Here is a 24,708-nt window from a genome sequence, read left to right on the forward strand (position 1 = left end):
TTATTAAATCAAAAGTTGTTATGTAGATAGCCAATGGGAATTTGCTGCATGACTCAGGAACTCAAACTGGGACTCTGGAATAACCTAGAAGGGTAGGAATGGGTGGGAGGTGGTAAAGAGTGAGAAGGAGATTGGAGAGGGAGGGGATATATGTACACCCACGGTTAATTCATGTTGATGCATGACAAATCAAACCAATATTGTAAACCAATCATCAATCAATTAAAAATAAATAAATATTAATAAAAAATAGAACAATCAACCAAAAAAAAAAAAAATGTCTACAACTGTCAGAAGATCCATTTGGAACCAAGCAAAATGGAGCCTTCCCCGGCCCATCAGCAAGACCATGGCTGGAGAGAAGTCTCCAAACAGCCTCCTCCGACGTCCTGAAACAGACCATGAGTAGTAACTTCACCAAGTTCACCCTACCATGAAATTCTATTACGCCAATTTCTGCAGCTCGGTTTTACCGTCACTCAGAATTTCTCCAGATAAGAGGCTTGAAAGTAATTTCTGAGTCATTCTGGGTGCTAATTGGTTATTGCACAGGGATTACATTTCTCACGTTCAAGGTCAACTGAAATTCCTCTATGTGTCTGGGAACAATTTTCGGTCTCTTGGAAACATTTTTTTAATCAACAAACTATGGTGTGGAGCGATTACCACTCAGGCATAAACAAGCGTTTGCAGGCTCTTGCGGGAAATAAAGGGACACGTTTTGTTGCACACAGATAAAACAGCCCTTTCCTTGAAGCCAATAACTGGCCCAGACAAATGCTCTGTTCATGTAAGAAATGTTTTCCTGGGTGTTCTGAAATGTCACCCCAGCTGCCCTAAGACAGAAGAAATCATTTTGCAAAACTGAGACTTCATTTCATATAAGAAAACACTGGTCTTATTTTTTTTTATCCACAAGAGGATATTTTTAACTCCGCAGCAAACGGACACCACTCCATCAGAAAGTTGAGGGAAGGAGCTGGAAAGAGCTCTGTGGAAGGCCTGCCCTCCAGTCCTACTTATTTTTTTAAATCAGTGCCCAGTTCTTTTTTATTTATTTATTTATGGCTATGCTGGGTCTTCGTTGCTGCACATGGGCTTTTCTTTAGTTGCAGCGAGCAGGGGCTACTCCTTAGCTGCGGTCCTTGGGCCTCTCATTGTGGAGGCTCCTCTTGTTGCGGAGCACAGGCTCTAGGGGGCACAGGCTTCAGTAGTTTCAGCACGTGGGCTCCGTTGCTGTGGTGCCAGGGCTTAGCTGCCCCGCAGCATGTGGGATCTTGCCAGACCAGCAATCAAATCCGTGTCCCCTGCATTGGCAGGCGGATTCTTAACCACTGGACCAGTGGGAAAGTTCCCAGTGTCCAGTTCTTAACTCTCCTAGGAGGTAAAGTCCTTTCATCCACTCATCTGGGCTTCAGTGGCCCTGTGAGGATGATCCTCAGTGATCAAGTTCCCTGGAGAATGACTGATGAGCCCAAGGCCAACATGTTTACTCCAGTTGCTTCCATGATGGGAAGTCTCACTGGGTCAGAACCATCACCAGGTTTTATGGAGGGTGCAGGCTCAAGACAAGGGTCAGGATCCAAGTATGATGTCTATCAAGTTGAGGGGACTCTAAGAGGGTTCTTGGAATAAATGCCCAAACCCTTGCCAAGGCCAGCACAGTCCTTCTCCTCTGACCCCCACCACCTCCCAGCCACACTTTGAACACACACTTTGCTCTCTCTGCTCCAGCCACACTGGCCGTCTTTGAGCATCACATAGTTGCAATAGATTGCCCACCACAGGGCCTTTACACCTGCTCTCCTCTTGGAATGAAAGGCTTTTTAGCCCCTCTTTACTTGGTTATCCTCCCATGCTGTTTCCTCAGTGGCTCCTTCCCTGTCCTCTTAGACAACATTATATTTCCCTCTTACATCTTCTCAAAGCACCATGGACCTCTCTGTCACAGAACTTTACCTGGCCACATTCTGCCTCTATTTGCTTGCGTGATTATTTGATGAATAACAATGACAGCAACCTATTTCATTTTAGATACTTCATACATTTTTTCAGAGTTAGTAGGCCATCATTGCTTATCTAGAATTGATGATTTCCCATCAGACTTCATATATTAAGTTCCTGTGAACAAAATAATGTGTTTTCCCTTATGAAACTACTTTAAAATCACTCAATACACACATAATGAAAGAACTCAAACCTATTTCCCCAAAGCATTTTCTTTGTAAAACTGGGATATGTCCTACACACCTTCGCGTCCCATATACGTCCCAAACTCCCGAAAAATGGAGTTTATGTGGCCCCAACAGGGGAGAAGGGGTTTGCCTGGGGTAGAAATGGACCAGCACTACTGCCCAAGGTCAGAGCCAAAGGCTCTTAATCTTGGGAAGATGCATCTGTAGGTATTTCATGGAGTTACTAGCATGGTTAATTCCATTTGTTAATACAGCACCATCCCACTGACAACAGATGTAAATCCAGATTCCAGACCTCAGCAACCCTACTTGACTCAGCTTCTAAAATATGATCACTACCCTATCCACTGTTTTCATTCATCATTACTGACATTCCTGTCCAAGCCACCATCCAAATGACCCAGGTAGCGAATGAACACTTTTAAGGGAAGGTCTAACTCTGACTGAAGACAGGGAGGCAGAATGATGTCACAAGGCAGGGAACACTTAATTGAGATCTTGAAGGATAAGTAGTTTTCTGGGAGGTGGAACAACATTTCAAAGGCCCAGGATCGTGAAAGGCCTTGGTAGAAATCACACCATGAACAAGAAAAACAGTACAGAGGCAGATTCAGCCAGTTCCCACTGATGCTGAAAGAAAGCCGTCTCACCTCAAATTTCTGTCGCAGTTCCTCGTTGCCCTCACTGCCTTCTGGTGGCACGGGGACATTGAAGTACTCTCCCTCCTCCTGGCTCAGTAACTTAAACCTAAAGGGAGCAAAGGAAAGACAAATTCTATGATGCTACTTAATATTCTGATGATTAGGATAAGGGAGAGGGGCCTACAGAAAACTTCTTTAAAAACATGTGTTGATGGGTTTTTGTTTGGGGATGTATCTCCGTGTGTGTAGCTAGGTATGCTATATATATATATACACACATATATATTTTGGACCAGAGAAACTTTTGTTTCGAGCAGAGAAAGGTTTATTGCAGGGCCACACAAGGAGAACAGGTGGCTCATGCACAAAAACCTCAAACTCCCTGTTGGTTTTCCAGGAAGAGGTTTGCTTTTCTTTTTAACTTTTTGTTTTATATTGGAGTATAGCCAATTAACAATGTTGTAATAGTTTCAGGTGGACAGAAAAGGGACTCATCCATATATATATACACACATACACACACACACACGTATCCATTCTCTCTCAAACTTCCCTCCCATCCGGGCTGCCACATAACTTTGAGCAAAGTTCTCCGTGCTATACAGTAGGACTCTGTTGATTACCCATTTTAAATATAACAGTATTTACATGTCAATCCCATACTCCCTATCTCTTCCCTCATTTATATTTTTATAACCATCAGAAAGACATCAGAAAAAACATGTTTATAGAATGCAAAGTTCTTTGTCAGCCTCTACACACACATAGACACACAGGATTTTCTTGGTTATAACACTCAGTGTTTCTATCCATTTTTGGGGGCCATTAATGGATGTTATAGTTGGACCATAAAGAAGGCTGAGTGTCGAAGAACTGATGCTTTTGAATTGTGGTGCTGGAGAAGACTCCTGAGAGTCCCTTGGATAGCAAGGAGATCAAACCAATCTATCCTAAAGGAAATCAACACTGAATATTCATTGGAAGGACTGATGCTGAAGTTCCAATATCTCAGCAGCCTGATGTGAAGAGCCCACTCATTGGGAAAGACCCTGATACTGGGAAAGATTGAGGGCTAGAAGAGAAGTTGAGATGGCTAGATAGCATTACCAACTCAATGGACATGAGTCTGAGCAAACTCCAGGAGATAGTGAAGGACAGAGAAGCCTGCTGCTGCTGCTGCTGCTGCTGCTAAGTCGCTTCAGTCGTGTCCGACTCTGTGCGACCCCATAGATGTCAGCCCACCAGGCTCCGTCATCCCTGGGATTCTCCAGGCAAGAACACTGGAGTGCGTTGCCATTTCCTTCTCCAATGCATGGAAGTGAAAAGTGAAAGTGAAGTCGATCAGTCGTGTCTGACTCCTCAGGACCCCATGGATTGCAGCCTACCAGGCTCCTCCATCCATGGGATTTTCCAGCCAAGAGTACTGCCTGGCATGCTGCAACTCACGGGGTCGCAAAGAATCGGACACGAATTAGTGACTAAAAAACAACAAAGTGCTTTCTGATTCTGAAAGAAGGCGGAGGCTCTCCTACCATATCACGCTGTCCCAGCATTTCTACCCCCTTTCACTGTAACACACTGCCACCTTGCCACTCAGCACTCAGCAGCACATGGAAGACTATGAACTTCTCTCAACGATGCTGTTTTTCTACACAGACACCTTCCTAAAGTGTCTGGTAGTCAAGCTCCTGAGAAAGTACACAAGTCTTGGAGTCAAACCATTCCTGGTTCCAAATTTCACCTCTTCCTTTGCCTCTTTGGGTAACTGAATGAGCTAGGTAAATCCCTTGAGCCTTGCTTTTTCTCATATACAAACAGGAATAAAAGCCTTTTCCATAGGATTATGGTGAAGTTGACACATGATGATGTATGTAAGATGATAAGCCTGGTGCCTGGCATTTTGTTGGTGCTCAGTCATGTCTGACTCCTTGTGACCCCACGGACTGCAGCATGCCAGGCTTCCCTGTCCTTCACCGTCTCCTGGAGCCTGCTCAAACTCATGTCCATTGAGTCGATGATACCATCCAACCATCTCGTCCTCTGTCATTCCCTTCTCCTTCCATCTTTCCCAGCATCAGAGTCGGCTCTTCACATCAGGTAGTCAAAGTACTAGAGCTTCAGCTTCAGCATCAGTCCTTTCAGTGAATATTCAGGACTGATTTCCTTTAGGATGGACTGGTTGGATCTCCTTGTAGTCCAACAGACTCTCAAGAGTCTTCTCCAACACCACAGTTCAAAAGCATCAGTTCTTCGGTGCTCAGCCTTCTTTATGGTCCAACTCTCACATCCATACGTGACTGCTGGAAAAGCCATAGCTTTGACTATATGGACCTTTGTTGCCAAAGTGATGTCTCCGCTTTTTAATATGCTGTCTATGTTTGTCATAGCTTTTCTTCCAAGGAGCAAGCATCTTTTAATTTCATGGCTGCAGTCACCATCTGCAGTGATTTTGGAGCCCAGGAAAATAAAATCTGGTATTTAGCAAGTGTTAATAAAAGGCATCATCACCATTGTTACTGATATTCATACTATTATAATAAACAAGATGGTTTCAGTTTGTTTCTAGACCACAAAGATGTTTTCATCTAGTCAGACTGAGATGAGCGTGAGGAAGGAAAAGGGACATTCCAAAGACAATTAAGTCATTGGGCAAAAAAAGAACCCCAAATTCCTCGCTCCCAAAGACTTCCTAACCAAAATTTACAGTTTTCATCACAATGTTTTTCTCCATTCACAAATCTTCCTCGGCAGCTTCTAAAAATAGATAGGTGACTCAAAGCCAAGATGCCAGTTTGAGCCCGGATGCCTCCACAATTAATAGTCAATGCTCATCTTCCAAACTTCCACAGAAATTACCCAAAGAAATATAAAAATAAGAGAACATCTGTATCTTTGCTGGAAATCAAGAAGGATGCTATACACAAAGCAAGGACTTCCAGGAAGTTCCACAAATTAAAGTACTAGTAAAAGAGCATGGAGCTGTCTTTGGCAAAGTTCATCCACCTTTGTGGGTTTTGCTAAATCTGGATGTTATTATCAACTTAATGCTTTCATTTAATCACCTCTTTTTTAAATAATAAATTCACTTTAAAAGGACACTCTATAGCTCTTCCTCGTAAAGAAAGCCAATATCATTTGTTATAAGCAGAAAGTACGTATCTGTGAAAAATTAAACACATGCAAATCAAAGTTACTCATACGTATCGCTGATTCACTTTGCTGTACAGCTGAAAATGACATAACATTGTAAAGCAACGATACTCTAATAAAAAGTGAGGAAAAAAAAAAAAAAAACCAAGTAGATGGTGTTGCTTATCAAAGGCTCTGAGACTAACGCCTGCCCCCTTACTTTGTTAAAATGAGAGCTCAGCAAACCACAAGGGCTAAAGCGCATTTAGGATACATCAGGGTCCTCTGAGACTCTCTCTGCAGTAAACTCAAGAACTGAAGCAATACCAACAGAAGAATAGCTTTGTCCAGTTACGGTTCTATATGGCCAACACCCCAATCATGCACTACCTAATCCATTTGGGGTAGAAAGTATTTTTGGAAGATATACATTAAGGGGGCTTGACCAGCTGTGATCAGTCAATGGGAACCTCACAGAACCCCATTAGCAACCCTGGATCAGACCACTAGAGATAGGATGAGGGTCACCAATTCTGATCCATATTCATGAGCTACAGGACCCACCAGCACCCGGGGCATTGGTCAGAGCAGGCGCCCCCCACCCCTCACATTCGCTATGGCCAGTTCGCTGTCACTATGGCCTCTGGATATGGACAGTGAACCCATTAGAAAAGAGGAACAGGGATCCCTTCCAACTTTGAGAGACACAAACCCGGCAGGCGGAAGACGCCCCTCCATCGGGTAGCAGGGCTGCCTGCTTGCAGCTGTCTCAGGCCATAGCCGTCCTCCCAGTATCTATAGGACTGGGACCCCCAACCTGACAAAGAAGAATTTCAAAAATACAAAAGACTTCTTTCTCCCTTCATCTGGATATGATAGATTAGAACAGGACACTTTGGTTTCTTGGGCTTCCCTGGTAGGTAGCTCAGAAGGTAAAGAATCTGCCTGAAATGCAAGAGAACTAGGTTCAATCCCTGGGTCAGGAATATCCCCTGGAGAAGGGCACGGCAACCCACTCCAGAGTTCCTGCCTGGAGAATGCCACGGACAGAGGAGCCTGGAGGGTTACAGTCCATGGGGTCGCAAAGTGTCGGACATGACTGAGCGACTAACACATACACACACTCACATTTCTGTGTTCACCCTTCTATATGGAGGGCACGTGAAGAAACTCACTCAAATAAAGAGAAACAATGAGGAATCCAATTTCCATGAAATAGAACCACCGTCAAAAGAAACAAAACTCCAAAAAATATCTAACTCATATTTTCAGTGAGTTCCAAGAGGTGAATACATCTATGAAGCAGGAACAATTTGAACTTAGGAAAAACTACTTTCAGAAAAAAAAGTATATAATTACTAAGTTTTAAAATCCACTGGAGACAGTGAACACTAGGATGGATAATCCAGTAAACAATTAGGGCATTAGAGGCAAACCTGAGAACTTTTCCTGGCAGTTGGCTTGATATTTATTATGCTAATTATATTTGAATGAAATGTTTTATATACCACTAAGAAAAAAATGCATATTACCAAAATTAACATACAACATGAAAGAAGGGAATATTGCAACATATATTGCAGCAAAGACAGTATTATCCCTCTTATATAAAAACTTCTAAATTAATAAGAAAATGATAGGCAAAACACAGTACATAGTCACTTATGAAAACAAAAAAAAGGCAATATACAAATGAAAGCATTCAACTAATTAGTAACAAATGTATGCAAATAATAAATATTTATATTATAAAAGTATATATAAAATGTATATCACATTATGCATGTACATTATCTAAACATATATATATATATATATAATTAGTAACAAAATATGTATAGCTTCTGCATCATCTTTGAAATTTATAATACCAGATGTTGACAAGTGTGGGTGAAATGAAAAGTCTCACACAGCACTGGTGAGAATGTAAATTGATTGAAAAAAATGATAGAACAACATGGTAAATACTTTCAGTTCGGTTCAGTCACTCAGCCGTGTCCGACCCTTTGTGACCCCATGAACTGCAGCACGCCAGGCCTCCCTGTCCATCACCAACTCCCGGAGTCCACCCAAACCCATGTCCATTGAGTAGGTGATGCCATCCAACCATTTCATCCTCTGTCGTCCCCTTCTCCTCCCACCTTCAATCTTTCCCAGCATCAAGGTCTTTTCAAATGAGTCAGCTCTTCCCATCAGGTGGCCAAAGTATTGGAGATTCAGCTTCAGCATCAGTCCTTCCAATGAACACCCAGGACTGATCTCCTTTAGGATGGACTGGTTGGATCTCCTTGCAGTCCAAGGGACTCTCAAGAGTCTTCTCCAACACCACAGTTGAAAAGCATCAATTCTTCGGAGCTCAGCTTTCTTTATAGTCCAACTGTCACATCCATACATGACCACTGGAAAAACCACAGCCTTGACTAGATGGACCTTTGTTGACAAAGTAATGTCTCTGCTTTTTAATATGCAGTCTAGGTTGGTCATAACCTTCCTTCCAAGGAGTAAGCGTCCTTTAATTTCATGGCTGCAATCACCATCTGCATTGATAATGCATATATCCTCAAAGCTATTGATTCCAGGCTTAAGAATTTATTAGGAAATAATTAAGGCAAGGGCTTCCCAGGTGGTTCAGTGGTAAAAAATCTGCCTATTAATGTAGGAGACACAGGTTTATCCCTGCATCGGGAAGATCCCCTGGAGAAGGAAATAATCCATTCCAGTATTCTTGCCTGGAAAATCCCATGGACAGTCCAAGAGTCACAAGAGTTGGACACGACTTAGCGACTGAGATAATTAAAGCAAAGGTTTCATTATGTTTACTGTAGAATTATTTATATAGGTAAACACTGCATATCTTACAATAAGAATATTATTATGTAAGTTGAGGCATAGCTATAAGAATGGACTATGTGAGGCCACTAGAAAGATGTTGCCCAAGATTACAAATAGTAAATATAATCTTTCTATTGAAATGTCCACAGAACAATTAGCAACACTGACCATACACTAAGCTAAATTGAAAAAAAAAGAATGGTGAGGAAAACATGTAAAATGCACAGGCCATATTCTCTGGCTATAAAGCACAAAAACTGTCACTGAACATTAGTAATAAAATGGGAAACAAAAAAGTTAAGACCAGAGGCTATAAAACATGCCTAAGGAAAAGCATGTTAGAAAGAAAATTAAAAACACAACTGCAGACTTCGAGTAAGCCACAAAAGCTCAAATGCGATGTATCAAAACAGAAATTTTTGTTCTCGCCAATGCTTGCCTTGTTATTTTTAAAGAGCAGGGTAAGTTAAGAGAGAAAAAAATAAATTAGCCAAATATTCAACTGAAATTCAAAGACAACCATAAAACAAACCTACAGGAAGGGAGAAAAGAGAAACACAGAACTGATATACAAATCCCAGACTCTTTGAAGAAAGAAAGAAAAAAAACAACAGTGAAAGAGATAAACTTCTGAAAAAACAAGGGGAGAGAAAGAACATGGTAAAAATACACAAAATTAGAAAACAAAGGAGAGGGTTGGACACCAGACACAGAACTGGCAGCAGCTGAGGGCCTGGGGCTGGTGCGTCACATCTGGGAGCTTTCCTTGCTGTTTCTGCCAGGCGGCCTTAAAGGAGAACCACAGACGAGCACGGAGAGCGTGTCCCCTTCCAGAGGGGCACACTGGGTCTCACAGAGGGAAGGGGACACACCCTAGATCACACAGGGTTAAAAGAATTCCTGGGTCGGGACTTCCCCAGTGGTCTGATGGTTTAGAATCCACCTTGCAATGCAGGGGGCGTGGGTTCAATCCCTGGTTGGGGAACTAAGATCCCACATGCCGTGGAGCAACTAAGCTCGTGAACTCCAACTAGAGAGTCCGTGCACCACAGTGAAAGATCCCGCATGACGCAACTAAGACCCGATGCAGCCAAATGAATAAATATTTTTAAAAATATATCTGTTTAAAAAAATAATTCCTGGGTCAACAACCCAAATGCCTAGCATTTGATATATTTCAAGGTAAGACAGCATCATAGATGTCTTGACCCTAAATCTGAAGAGGATTTTTATCTACAGCATTTGAAGAGGGCTTTTATTTTTGCAGAAGTTCCCTTCCTACTATTATTTCATCAACTTCGCAACTATCCCAAGAGATAGATGGAGGCGGGTTGCTATAATTACTCCTGATGAATGGAATCAGACCTGCTAAGAAGGCTGTGGTACAGGTGGTGAAGTCTGAGGTCACAAGGCATCTAACTGGTCAGAAGAGCCAAGCTTCCAGTCTGCCTTCTAGACCTCCACCATACCAGGAGGTAGAACGGGATGTGTAGGTGCTTAGGTGCTGGCATCACAGAGACCTGGACCTGATCTCCAGCACATCACTTATGTGCTGTGTGCGCCTCACCCACTGATCAACTACTCTGATCCAGGGAACAATGTTCCACCCAGAACTGCTGGGAGAAGTAAAGGCTGATGGAAGTGTAAATGCAAACATATTTGGACTTACTCCTGGTGGCCTGTCCCTTATCATCAAACCATTCTGTCCTCTCTACACTCTGCCGTTTGCTTCGGCGGAGGAGACATGGCAGGCGCTGGCTGAGGAAGAAGGATGTGGCCCTTGTGGGAGACAGCCCTGCCCTTAGGGGCCTGGAGAACCACAGGAAGGAGAGAGGGGAGGATGGGGTGAAAGCAGAGGGCTTGGGCCCCCTGCCTCCAGAGCCCCGGGCAGAGACCTGCACGGAGGGCCACAGCTTAGCAGCAGCTGCAGAGGGAAAGACAGAGGGCTCTGAGATGAAGCTCCTGGATCTCCACGCAGGAGGCTCAAAAATGAGAGGTCATGGACGCGCTGAGCAGGGTGGGGCCTGGCAGTGGCCCACGGGGTAGGACAAACAGGACAGGCACTGTGAAGGGACCTCACAACCAGAGGCAAGAGCCGAGGACCTGGGACTCCAGCACAAAGCCAGGAGGATGCCCCACAGCCGGGCGCTGGGGGGAGAACTGTCCTGCCTCTATGGGCGCTGGTTCAGGGGCCAGGCAGGGTTGATCACCCTGCGGCAATGAAGCCCAGAAGCCACCATGTGCAGTGAAGTTTCCCTTCGCCTCGGCTGCCAGGAGGTCACAAAACCGCATAAGAAAGTCTAGGTCCATTATAGAAAATAAAGCAGCTATATTTTTTCCACACATATGACTAACGCTGTATCAATGTATGACTTCGGGACACCTGGGAAGAGATCAGCCCAGAGCCTGGCACTAGAAAGAGTCAATAAGAGGCAGCTATTGTTATCATAATTATTATTATTATGCTCTCTCCTATCTCATTTATACCCCCAGGGATCATGCATTCTTTCAGTTTAGCCTCTTAACACTTGATTTAAAGAGGAAGGAACAAGCAATCTGAGTAGCAACGCTGAGAGCCTGCAAAGTCAAATCATCCAGATGTCAAGAAAAATTATCCAGAACTTGGGGAAAAGGCAAAAGGATGATGGTGTGACCTTTCAATGTCATGCTTGAGCATTTTCTAATTAGTTATCTCCTTCCTCTTGGTCCTATTATTTATTATACACAATCCAGTAAGATACAGATGGTCTCCCAAGTCTGCAAAGACAGATGTCAACTTTTAGAAATCCGAGGTGAGATTTTCTTCTTCAGTCTGGTAGATACGATAACCTCCAAAATTGTGATTTTACTGCCCTGTTTAACAGCAGCCAGTTTTACATCTAACTTAGCCAAGTTATTTCAGGATTCCTTTGTCTGAAAGTGTAAGTGAAAGTGTTAGTTGCTCAGCTGTGTCCAACTCTTTGTGATCCCATGGACCACAGCCCACCAGTCTCCTCTGCCCGTGGAATTTCCTAGGCAAGAATATTGGGTAGCCATTCCCTTCTCCAGGGGATTTTCCTGGTTCAGAGATCAAACCCATTCTTTACTGTCTGAGCCACCAGGGAAGCCCAACAAAAATTCCTCAAACTTATGGAATCAGGCATTCATCTTCCCAGCTTCCTCACTCATGAGCTAAGGAAAACTTTAACAAATGCTCATTATCTTTTTTTTTTATGAGAATTATGTCTTTAACTTTTGTGACTGGGCTTTAGCACACTTCTTTTTAAATTTTTTTAAAAAATTTTATTGGAGTATAGTTAATTTATAATGTTGTATTAGTTTCTGCTGTACAGCAAAGTGAATTAATTATACATATACCTATATCCACTCTTTTTTAGATTCTTTTTCCATATAGGTCATTATAGAACACTGAGTAGACTTCCTTGTGCTATACAGCAGGTACTTATTATTAATAGTTATCTATTTTATATATAGAATGTGCATGCCTGCTTTTTCATGTCTGACTTTGTGGCCCCACGGACTGTAGCCAACCAGGCTCCTCTGTCCATGAGATTTTCCAGGCAAGAATACTGGATTTTCCATACAAGAATACTGGAGTGGGTTGCCATTTTCTTCTCCAGGGTTTCTTCCTGACCCAGATATTGAATCCACGTCTCCTGCATTGGCAGGCAGATTCTTTACCACTGAGTCACCTGGGAAGCCCCATTTTATATATAGTAGTGTGTCTATATCAATCCCAACCTCCCAATTTATCCCTTCTATCCTCCACCGAGCCCCAGAAACCATAAGTTTGTTTTCTGCTTCTGTAACTCTGTTTCTGTTTTGTAGATAAGTTCCCCAAAAAGGGTACAAGTGAACTTATCAGCACACTCTTTTTATGGTCTCAGCTTCTGCATTCTTTCACGTCTCTCACCATGTTGTCACTGATTAGTTATTTGTGTAATTTCTCCTTCAAGGTTTCTTTTCTCATCCTTTTCTAGAAGCTAAGTTTCACAAGGGCATGTCTGTCTTATACGTGATGTATTTCTAATGACTAGGATGGAGTGAGCACAAATATATAAAATGAATATGCCTATGATAAAGGCATAGGCATATGCCTATATGCCTTACAACTTCCTGTAAAGTTGTAAGGCGGACAATGGAAAGGACACGAGGTCCATTGTGAGGTCCCGATGATCCATTCTCTTTCTTGCTAAACCAGTTTGATTCTGACTGTCTTTCACTTATAACTGAGAAAGTCCAGAGCAAGGGCCATTCAGAAAAGAGACAATTTCTCTTAAAGAGACAGGAGTACCCTCCCCAGCCCTGCCAAATTACTACTTCTCCCATAGTTCTAGTGCCAAGGTGGACCATCTCTTCTGACTCCTCTGCTCAGATAGCTGGGAAAGAAACAGTCACCAAAGAGGACCTATCCAGCCTCTTCGCTGGGAATATAGGGCAAAGATTTTGTTGTTGTTAGAAGCAATCATGCCAGAACAAGGGAAATACTGCAGCTGACTGTGAAAGTAACCAGGACTTTCCAGGTGGCGCTAGTGGTAAAGAACCCACCCGACAATGCAGGAGATATAACAGATGCGGGTTCGATGCCTGGGTCAGGAAGATCCCCTGGAGGAGGGCATGACAACCCACTCCAGTATTCTTGCCTGGAGAATCCTCATGGACAGAGGAGCCGGGCGGGTCCACAAGGTCACAAAGAGTCGGATACAACTGAAGCAACTTAGCATATGTGACAGTAACCCCCTAGCACTGTGGTGGCCAGGCCTGGTAAGCAGTCCTAATGAAGAGGCATCTTCTTAAGGAGTCAAAATCTAACAGTGAATTAAACATACCTTTTAAGTCAAGTTTGAGAGCCATTTTAGTGCCCATGGGGCCTCTCAAGTCATACAGCTGTGTAAAGTGGGACAGATGTAAAACAATAGGGACTAATGAGGACTGCAGCAAATGGGCTTCCCTGGTTGCTCCATCAGTAAAGAATCTGACTGCAATGTAGGAGACCTGGGTTCAATTCCTGGGCCAAGAAGATCCTGTGGAATAGGAAATGGCAACCCACTCCAGTATTCTTGCCTGAAATATCTCATAGACAGAGGAGCCTGGTGGGCTACAGTCCATGGGGTCACAACAGTTGGACACAACTTAGCCTACTAGACCACTACCACCACCACCTCCTGTCAAAAGTGGGTATTAACTACTCAACTGTTCTCATTTGTTACCCTGCAGGCCCAGACTTTTCTGGGAAATTTCCTGATTTTGAAAATATTGACAACTAATTCTTTCTTTCTTATTTTTTATTTATTTATTTATTTTGCATGGAAAAGTCTAGGAAAGTGAAGTCGCTCAGTCACGTCTGACTCTTTGCGACCCCATGGACTGTAGCCTACCAGGCGCCTCCATCCACGGAATTTTTGCGTGAGAACTAAATAAAATGTTATCTATGTGGCAGAGCCAATCTACCAGCTTTCACTTGTGATTCTGCTTTAGCGTTTGGGAGAAAAAGGAGAACCATTCCGGAGAAAAAGGGAACCATTCTCGATCTCGTGTTTCTATGGATCAAGCTGTACTGTCGCTCTCAAAGTGAGTTTGCTTACCAGCCATCAACACCAGCTTTCTGCAGTTCAGAAATCCCAAACGACAAAGATCCCATGAAGTCATTCCTGCTGGTCAGATCCCAGTCCCAAATCTCTACAGACAGTCTCCTGTCTTTGTCCGACTCTTTCAGCTGGCTGCAAGAAGGAAAAAAAAGGGAGGTAGAGGTTACAGTGATTTCTCAAGCAGATGACATGTACAAGAGGACAAAGCCCGAAGGTAGGAATGTTTAAAGATTACAAGCTGTTGCAAGAAACAGATTCAGTTTTCATCCGGGGCAAGCTCCCCAGGGAGGCAGAGCTTTTCTGTTTTACAGCCTGTAGTTAAACAGGAAGAGGAGCTAGGCCAGCTCTGACCAGGTAGTTCTAACTACTTGCACTGCCTTACGTTCAGGATCCACGATGTTCAGGAAATCCTACTGATACGGTCACTCTAAGAACTATGAATGCCAGTCATGTAATTGTGTGAGTGTTTGCCACATGCAGGTTGACGATGAGGTTGAGGAAACGTATGAAGGAAAGAGCCTTGCTGGGGCCAGTCTGGGGGAAACTGTTCTAGGGCATGTCCTTGCTGGAGGCTGAGATGAGTGAGCCTCCAGTTTTGCTCTGAGAGGGGAAGGAGGAAATGGGGCACCGCAAGAAGTCATGCTTTGGGCCCATGATCCCTGAAGTTGGAGGGCTTCCCTGGTGGCTCAGACAGTAAAGAATCTACCTTCAATGCAGGAGACCCAGCTTCTATCCCTGGGTCAGGAAGATCCCCTGGAGAAGGGAATGGCTACCCACTCCAGCATTCTTACCTGGGAAGTTCCATGGACAGAGGAACCTGGTGGGATACAGTCCATGGGGTCTCAAAGAGTGGACACGACTGAGCAACTAACACATTCACTTTTCCCTGGAGTTGGACTGTCACTGAATCCCATCCTACCCTGTACTTGTTGTGGGACACTGGCCTGTTCTTAACCTCTTTAAGCCCCATTGGTAAAATGGGGATGAAATGACCAGTGAAGCCAGATCACTTAATACAGTGCTTGTTATACACAGCACATGCTCAGTAACTATCGGCTGATGTATCTCATAACTGTTAGCTCAGATGCATCAAAAAGTGATGCCATGTTCTTGGAGCACTAGCCAGGGAAGACCCTGCATGGCAGCTAGCAAAGAGCTCCTGGCAGGTGGCTGGCAGCTAGCCCTGCATCATCCACACACACAGCCCTAAGGAGGTCATCCCCACACCCTATTGGTTGCACCCTATGTTTGCTGAAACCCAGAACAACTCCCACAATTTGCCTTCACCTAGCAACACATCACAGTATTTTCCACTCCCCCACACCACAGACATTCTCAATACTGTATATGAAAAAAAAATTCCAATTTTTACTTGGCTTGCAATGCAAAACTGCAGGTGGAGAGGAAGGAAAGAAGGAAGAAAGGAAGAGAGGAAGGGAGAAAGGGAGGGAGAGAAGGAGGGAGGAGGCAGGGAAGGAGGGAAGGAAAGACAGGCTGGTAGAGGACCTTCCCAACCTCAGGTGGCCCACAAGCCAACCTTGCCACCCAGGCTGGGATACAATAAATATAACTCACAATCTAAATGTCTCGTTCCACTCGGGGTTGAGGGAGCACTTGATGGTCTTGGTCTTCTGCTTGCTCTCACTCTTGGGATCAGGAATCAGTTTCAGTTTCACGTAAGGATCTGACAAGCCATTAGGATCCATAGGTACAAGGTTTTTAGCATCTCTTACTAAAAACAGAAAAAAATAAAACAAACAAACCAGTTGTAGCATTAATAACCCCCAAATGTTAAAGTGCCAACCAGTGATGGTTGTAGAACCTGTGAAAAAGTTACCTGGCATCACATTTATTTAATGGGAATCTTCATTTATTAACATCAACAGCTAAGAAGCATACGAAGTGAGATAAACTGAAAAGATGTAGACTCTGTGTTGGTTTAAAATTGATTTCTGACTTTCACACTGCCCTTCCCCTAGATTAACCATAAGTTCTCTAAGTTTATTTCCCAAAAAGTCTCCAAGAAAAATTAGCTTCTTCCATTTAGCTTAATCCTTTCTAGGTTCATACACATTGTACTTCATTTATGGTTGAATAGTAGACTCTTGAGAGTCCCCTGTACTGCAAGAAGATCCAACCAGTCCATCCTAAAGGAGATCAGTCCTGAGTATTCATTGGAAGGACTGATGTTGAAGCTGAAACTCCAATACTTTGGCCACCTGATGGGAAGAGCTGACTCATTTGAAAAGACCCTGATGCTGGGAAAGATTGAGGGCAGGAGGAGAAGAGGACGACAGAGGATGAGATGGTTGGATGGCATCACCAACTCAATGGACATGAGTTTGGGTGGGTTCCGGGAGTTGGTGATGGACAGGGAGGCCTGGCGTGCTGCGGTTCATGGGGTCTCAAAGAGTCAGACACGACTGAGTGACTGAATTGAACTGAATATCCGCTTGCATGAATATATCAAATTTTGTTTATCCATTCATCAGTTGATCAACTTTTGACTATTGTAAAAAGTGCTGCTATGAATATGTGTATACTCTGACATAAAAGTTTACATATTCTATGGTTCCATTTACATGAAACATCCAGAACAGGAAAATCCAAAGAGACAGCAGACTAGCATCTGCCAGAAGCTGGTGGTAGGTGGAATGGGGAGTTACTACCTAATGGTTATGGGGTTTCCTTTACAGGTGACAAAATTCCTTGAAACTAGATAGAAATGATAGTTGCCCAAAACTGTTAATGCAGTAAATGCCACTAAACTATACACTTAAAAATGGTTAATGGTGCATTTTATCTGAATTCAAAAAGAAAAATAGACAACTGAAGGGAACATACTGTACAGCACAGGGAACTCTATTTAATGCACCATGGTGATCTAAATAGGAGGGAAATCCAAGAGGGAGGAGGTATATGTATATGTATAGCTGATTCATTTTGCTATGCAGTAGAAGCTAATACAATGTTATAAAGCAACTACACTCCAATAAAAAGTAATTAATAAAAAGGTAAAAGCGATTAATAAAAGAGAAAGAATTGCCCTCTAAACCAAAATGCACCTATTATCCAGGCAGCACCCATTAACTAATGCCTAGACAGCCCAGGGAGAGAGGGCTGGAAAAATAGCAGCATTATATCTTGGCTCCACCTGTGATCAAGAACACCCTGGGTAAAGGAGGTTTAGGAGAGAAAGGAAGAAGAAGGTCAACAGTCTGGGATGCAACTGAGAATAGGAAGGATGAGGTAGCATAAGACATCAGTCTGGAGAAATGGGAAGAAGTTAATTAGGAGTCAGTTCAAAAACCAGTAACATAGATGGCCAAGGGAAGGAGATAAGAAAATGAAAACTGTCTAGATCTTGAGGATACAGTGCCAACCATCTCATTTATGACAGGAAAACCCAAAGTAATATATTGATATTAGCAGAATGAATCAAACTATCTGCTAAAAGGCTAATAAACAGTGACTCCTACCCAGAATGCAAAGATGGCTCAACCTCAGAAATCTATTATTAAAATATTCATCACAATTATAGGTCAAAGGAGAAAACCATAGGATCATTGAAATTAGCTGGAAATAACAGTAAATCTCCACAGGACAAAGGACATCTGAAATAATAGCACCAAAGTTAATGGTAAATGCAATCTCATTAAAGTCAGGAATATGACAAAGATACCCATTACCACCGCCATCATTCAACATTTGTTCGAAGTGTTTCATAAGTGCAATAAGTAAACAGAAAAGTAAAGAATAAAGCATCCCCTTCACTCCCTGCAACCTCTGCTTCCACCTCATCACAGTCACCTCCTTCCTGGTGCTTATCATCCAGAAGTTACACTACTTTCTTAAGCTCAGTTTCATGTATCCCACAAGCTATGCAACTTCCCATTTTCCAGTTCATTAACTCTAGTACCCCACTGCTACAAATCTTTCATCACCAATCAATCTATTGAGCCCAATACACTTTCTGTTTCTCCTCATTTCCTCTTGTCTTTACTCCATTCACCCCCAGCTTAAAGTTTGGGGGGCATTATATTCACTCCCCCAAATTACTCTCAACTCCCTTGCTCCTCTTTCCTTTCATTTTATCTGACAACTAACCACTGCTTGGGATGGAGTGGTGGGGGGCTTACTTGCCTAAAATCATATAGCTAGTGAAGGGTCGAGACTGAGCAAAGGGAATGAAGAAAGGGCTGAGTGGAGTGACAAGGAGTGACAAGGGATCCCAAGCTGTAACTTATTCTGCACTGACACCATTCTGTACTCTAGCACATGGTCCCTTCTTCCACTTATCCACAGACTGAATTCCCATTCTATGTCATCTTGCAAGTTGTATCTCATTTTTGTACCAAAAGTAGGAATTTTTCCTCTTCCAAAAGTAAGAATTTTTCCTCTTTGATTTGGTTAAGTTCAATAAGCCGGTCCCTAATGTGTTCGGCATTCTGCTAAGTACTGTGGACAGGGGTGCCAACATAACATGTTGATCTTATCTTCAATATCTTATGTTGACCCCCCGTCCCCAGTACCTAGCAGAATAAAACCAAGTTATTCAAAGCAATTTTGGGATTATGAAGAGTCGAACATGACTTGGGGACTGAACAACAACAACAAATTCAAAGTAGAGTTGATGTCTAAGGAGATAGTAGCCAGGTCATATATTATAGTGGATACAGGGCTGTAAGAATCCAGGGTTTGCATCTTGCCTAGCAGTTATTTCACAGTTTTGAACCTCAAATTCTTGATCAGTAAAATGGAAAGAACATACCTCATTGGGATGTTAAAAGGGCACAATCAGATAAAGAATATACATTGTTAACACAGAAACTGGCAGCTAGGGAATAGTCAATAAATGCTAGCTATATTATTGCTTTCACTTTCATATTATTGCTATTTCATTGTTATTACAATTAATATTCAGTGCCCTCTTTTACTACATTGGTTTATTTCTATTATGAAGACTTAATCATTTCCAATTTTTTTCTTGAGCATAAAGCATCTGACTTTTCCATTTGAACCCTTCCAAAGGAATGCTTCTCAACCCTTAGTGTGGAAAAGGGTCACCCAGATGACCAGCAAGATGCATATTCCTATGACCCAGTCCCACAGATAAGATTCTGATTCATTAAGTGTGGAGTGACACCTGCTCATCTGTTTCTCTAACAAGTTCCCAAGTGATGCTGATAATGCTGGTCCATACAGCACACATTAGGTAAAACTTTCCTAGATGATGTAATTTCTTAAGATGCCCATACACTTTCCCCACGGACTACATACAATCTCCAACTGTTACTTTCTCTCATTCACTGAGCCTTCCAAGGAAAACAGCATGTGCCACTTTCCAGGCTTGGATCTTGGAATGACACATCTATCACCCTAGTGAGCTGCATAAAAACATGATTTGAGAGGCTCTGAAGTGCCAGAAACTTGTCTGTCTGGTTGATTGGCAACACATATGCAAGTGAAAACAGCTTGTCTTTCTTCTAAGACCACACTCCCTCCCCTGTCTTATAAACTGACAGCCCAGGACAATCACCAGAACATTCTTCTATTGTAAGTATGCAACCTCACAGCTCCTTCAGAGTACTCTTTGCAGGACAAGTATTCTTGAGCCAATCTCATAACTAATGGTTTAAGAATGACCTCTCCCTGGCCATCTACTTCCCTTGAATTTTCCAACCCTAACTGAGGCATGACTCCATCTTTCCCCTAACTCTTATAGACCCTTTCTTCTACTTCTGTTCCTTTTGGGTCTATCCTCTTCCAAAGGGGCCAAAAATTTCCATGGAAAGGATCAAAGCGGAATTGATTCTGAGACTGTTGGCATTCGCATCTCCAAGGGCTCTGGCTACTAAAGTCACTGTATCCTGCGCAGTTGAAAGTAGCTGCAGGCTAAGATCCAAAGGCCTGTCCCTCCTGAAGCTTTTCAAAGTAGAGTCATGTTTCCCAGCAGCAAGAGAGCTGTATATGTATCGAGAAAGCAAATCTCTCTAGACCACACTTGGCGAGACTGACTTTGATTTTTCTTGATAAATGTTTCTTTACTATCTCTGTTGAAATTCAGCCAGCCCAGATGGTACAAAATGCCTCACACAAAGCAGAAATAGCAACTGTCCCCCCTGGTGGAAGTTTGCTAAGTGCACAGGAGAAAAGTGTCCCAATCAAGAGAACATTGCTTGCCTTGGGAGTGAAGCTGGTTGGGGGGTAAGATCTGGCTGTTTCCATCAAAGGGCCTTCAGAGCAAACAAGGCCTCTGCATTCTGGTGGAATTACCTAATACAGTGCTGAATCCATAAAAGATAGCACTACTGTTAACTATCTTCCTAAGGACTGTTCTTCACCAAGAACTTTCCTAGTCTTTTTTTTTTTTTTGAACAACTATTGGAAAGTCTGAATAACTGTGTTGCTTTAAAGTCATCATAATATACTATGTGAACCAGGAGCTTCTCTGTATTAAGAACTTCTCCTTTTGAAGATACTTTCTTCAACATCATGAGTCTTTATTTGTCCTCACTATAAATGTCCTTAGAATAGTCATCCGAAGCAATCCCCACTAGCATTCAGTTATGTTTGAGGATGTTTGCAGAGATAAAAAGCAGGAAATGTAAATTTATACAGCCACTACGGAGAACAGTTTGAAGGTTCCTTAAAAAATTAAAAATAGAATTATCATATGACCCAGAAATCCCACTACTGGGCATATACCCTGAAAAAAACAAATTAAAAAAAAAACACACATGCACCCCAATGTTCACTGCAGCACTATTTAAAATAGCCAAGTCATGGAAGAAAGCTAAGTGTCCATCAACCAATGAATGGATAAAGAAGATGCGGACATGTATGTTATCATATGTGAAACAGAACACCATTCCATGTTCGATGCATGAGACAAATGCTCAGGGCTGGGGCAATGGGATGACCCAGAGGGATGGGGAGGGAGGTGGGAGGGGGGTCCAAGAGGGGGAATGCATGTAAACCCATGGCTGATTCATGTCAATGTATGGCAAAAACTACTACAATATTGTAAAGTAATTAGTCCCCAACTAAAATAAATAAATTTATTAAAAAAAAAAAAAAAGAAGATGCGGCACATATATACAACAAAATATTACTCAGTCATAAAAAAGAACAAAATTGGGTCATTTGTAGAGATGTGGATGTACCTACAGACTGTTACACAGAGTGAAGCAAGTAAGAAAGAGAAAAATCAATGTTGTATATTAATGCATTTTATCTACGTGGAATCTAAGAAAATGGTACAGATGAACCTGTTTGCGAGGCAGAAATAGAGACACAGACGTAGAGAACAAACGTATGGACACTAAAGGGGGAAAGGGAGGGTAAGATGAATTGGGAGATTGGGATTGACATATATACACTATTATGTACAAAGTAGAAAACTAATGAGAACCTAGTGTATCACACAGAGAACTCTACTTAATGCTCTGTGATGACCTAAATGGGAAGGAAATCCAAAAAGAGGGTATATATGTACATGTATGGTTGGTTCACTTCGCTGTACAGTAGAAACTAACACAACATTGTAAAGCAACCATATTTCAATTAAAAAAAAATAACTTGAATGCTCATCAACAGGGGAAGGGGTAAATAATCTAGAGCATGTTCACACTGTGAAATATTATGTATGGGTCTATAACACTGGGCTATCTACATGTACTAACATGTTAAACAAACCAGCAAGATGAAGATCGACTATAACAATGTAATACTTCTTTGTTTAAAAAAAAAAGTCAGTGGTTCAATTGAAGATCGACATCAGTGGTTCAACTGATGAAATCTGGACTAAGACTATGAATTAAATGATAGCATTGGGTCAATATTAGATTTCCAGAGTTGGGTAACTGTACATGTGCAAGAGAATGTCCATGTTCTTAGGAAATATACACTTAAGTATTTAGGGGAAAATGGGGACCACGATTCCAACTTATTCTCAGGTGGCTCACAAAAAAATATACACGCCTATTAAAATATTTAATAGAGAGAATGATGAACCAAATGAAACTAAACATGGACAAATGGTAAATCAGGTAAAAAGCATACAGAAATCCTTGTACTGTTCTTGCAACTTTTCTATAATTTTGAGATTGTATTTAAAGAAACAAAACCCTCCAAATTTTTGAGACAAGTATAATAAATTTTCTATAAGGTCACATGTGAATGCAAATATATAGAAAAGAATCTAGAGGGATAAATCCAAAATTGGCTTGAAGAAAGGGCTACATCTGTGGAAGACATAAAGGAACCTGGTTCGTGCACAAAAGAAACTTTAGCCTTAATTGTCATTTCCTGAAATTATTACAAAGAGAATGCATTCTTGTATTAACTGTGTTATTAAAACTTAAAAAAAATCAATTCAGTTGTGATCCATTTACAGCCGCCAAGAATCCGTTGTTCTGGCCTTCAAAGACCCCCATCCTGTACCCTAAAGACTTTTTAGAGCAATCGAATCTGCAAAGATCCTGGTCTGAATGGCTGAGCCCTAGGTGAACAGACCCAGGATGGCCTTACTGAGACCAGCCGGACGCCCCTGGCACACACCCCAGCACCAAAGCAGGACTGAAGCAAAGAGATTGATCAGGTGAAAACTTTCAGAGTCATCCACCTATTTTTGCTCTCCTGCTCTACACCCACCTCCTTCTCTTTCATTGAGCTGATGGATGACAGTTTATTGGGCCTTTGGTTAACCCCAAGTCCCTCCCCACTGCCCTGTCACACTTCCTTAAGCTGAAGCTTCTTCAGCTGTCTACTCCTAGATCTGCATCTTTTTAAGTCCTATTCACTTATCATGGGCTTCCTCAGTGGCTCAGTGGTAAAGGTTCTGCCTGCTCTGCTGCTGCTAAGTCACTTCAGTCGTGTCCGACTCTGTGCGACCCCGTAGACAGAAGCCCACCAGGCCTTTCCGTCCCTGGGATTCTCCAGGCAAGAACACTGGAGTGGGTTGCCAGTTCCTTCTCCAATGCATGAAAGTGAAAAGTGAAAGTGAAGTCGCTCAGTTGTGTCCGACTCTTAGTGACCCCATGGACTGTAGCCTACCAGGCTCCTCTATGAGATTTTCCAGGCAAGAGTACTGGAGTGGGGTGCCACTGCCTTCTCCGGCTATACAGGAGACTCAGGTGCAATTCCTGGGTCAGGAAGGTCCCCTGGAGGAGGGCATAGCAGCCCACTCCAGTATTCTTGCCAGGAAACATCTCATGGACAGAGGAGCCTCGCAGGCTACAGTCATGGGATTGCAAAGAGTCAGATGTGACTGAAGCGACCGAGCAGCAGCAGCATTCACTCACTGCTTCTCCTAAATCCCAAGCTTCTCTGATGCTGCAGCTTTTGTGAGCCCTGGATCCATCAGCATCTCCTTCCATCATCTTAACTGGCCATCCCCAGCCTCATCTGATGGACTCTGATTACAAAGTAAGCAAATCTGGGGTCTCTGGGTAGCCCACACGCATGATCTAAGGCATCTCAAGTGCATTATGGCCAAAGGCTCTGAGAACAGCTGGCTTCCTGTCACTGCTGGCATCGGCAGTCATCACACATCGAATCATCTGTGTTGAGACAGACTTCCAGCTGGGACCATCACAGTGTCTGTCTGGAAGGGAGCCTGTCGAGCCAAGGCAAAAGTGAAACGATGATGGGGAGCTAATGCAGGGGAACCAGGAACTAAGCTAGCAACAGTTAGACTTTAGAGTCACACATACCTCGGTCTGAATCCTGCCTCTGCCTTTGACTCTCACTAACTGGGTGCGTTTAGTCAAAAGACTTCTCTGGGGACTTCCCTGGTGATCCAGTGGTTAAGAATCCATCTTCCAATGCAGGGGACACAGGTTCGATCCCTGGTCCAGGAAGATTCCACATGCTGCGGAGCAACATGTACCGGGCCAATGTACCACAGCTACTGAGCCTGCATGCAATTACTGAAGTCTGCCCTAGAGTCAGTGCTCTGAAACCAAAGAGGCTACTGCAATGAGAAGCATATGCACTGCAGTGAGAGTAACCTCCACTCGCTGCCACTAGAGGAGCCTGTGCACAGCAACAAATACCCAATGCAGCCAAAATAATAAATAAATAAAAGACTTCTCTGAGTTCCCGTCTCTGAAATGCTGATAAAGTCCCATACAACTCAAAAGGATGTCTGATAATTACAGGACTGCCATCCATGCCAGTTTACCCAGAACAACCTCAGTATCTATCTGTTGTTCTTTTACTCTCAAGAGAGTCTAGTTCGGACAATAAATTACATGGTTCCTCTAATTACAGAGGATGATGGTGTTGAAGTAGAGTGAAAAGCACATGGCAGAGACTCAA

General features: G+C 42.8%; 1 protein-coding gene across 2 annotated transcripts in view; it reads right to left on the reverse strand.

The window, feature by feature from the left end:
- PRKCB (protein kinase C beta) overlaps nt 1–24,708 on the reverse strand; it is a 367,575-nt gene that overhangs the window by 100,685 nt on the left and 242,182 nt on the right. For both annotated transcript variants that reach the window (XM_081554487.1, XM_081554486.1), the window contains exons 6-8: nt 15,961–16,117; nt 14,383–14,517; nt 2,846–2,942 (exon numbers count right to left, since the gene is read on the reverse strand). In XM_081554487.1, coding sequence (XP_081410613.1) covers nt 2,846–2,942; nt 14,383–14,517; nt 15,961–16,117 — 389 coding nt within the window. The remainder of the gene's footprint in view (nt 1–2,845; nt 2,943–14,382; nt 14,518–15,960; nt 16,118–24,708) is intronic.

Source organism: Giraffa tippelskirchi, chromosome 13 (genome assembly GCF_054371585.1).
Source record: "Giraffa tippelskirchi isolate mGirTip1 chromosome 13, T2T-mGirTip1v1.2.pri, whole genome shotgun sequence".
NCBI classification, from domain to species: Eukaryota; Metazoa; Chordata; class Mammalia; order Artiodactyla; family Giraffidae; genus Giraffa; species Giraffa tippelskirchi.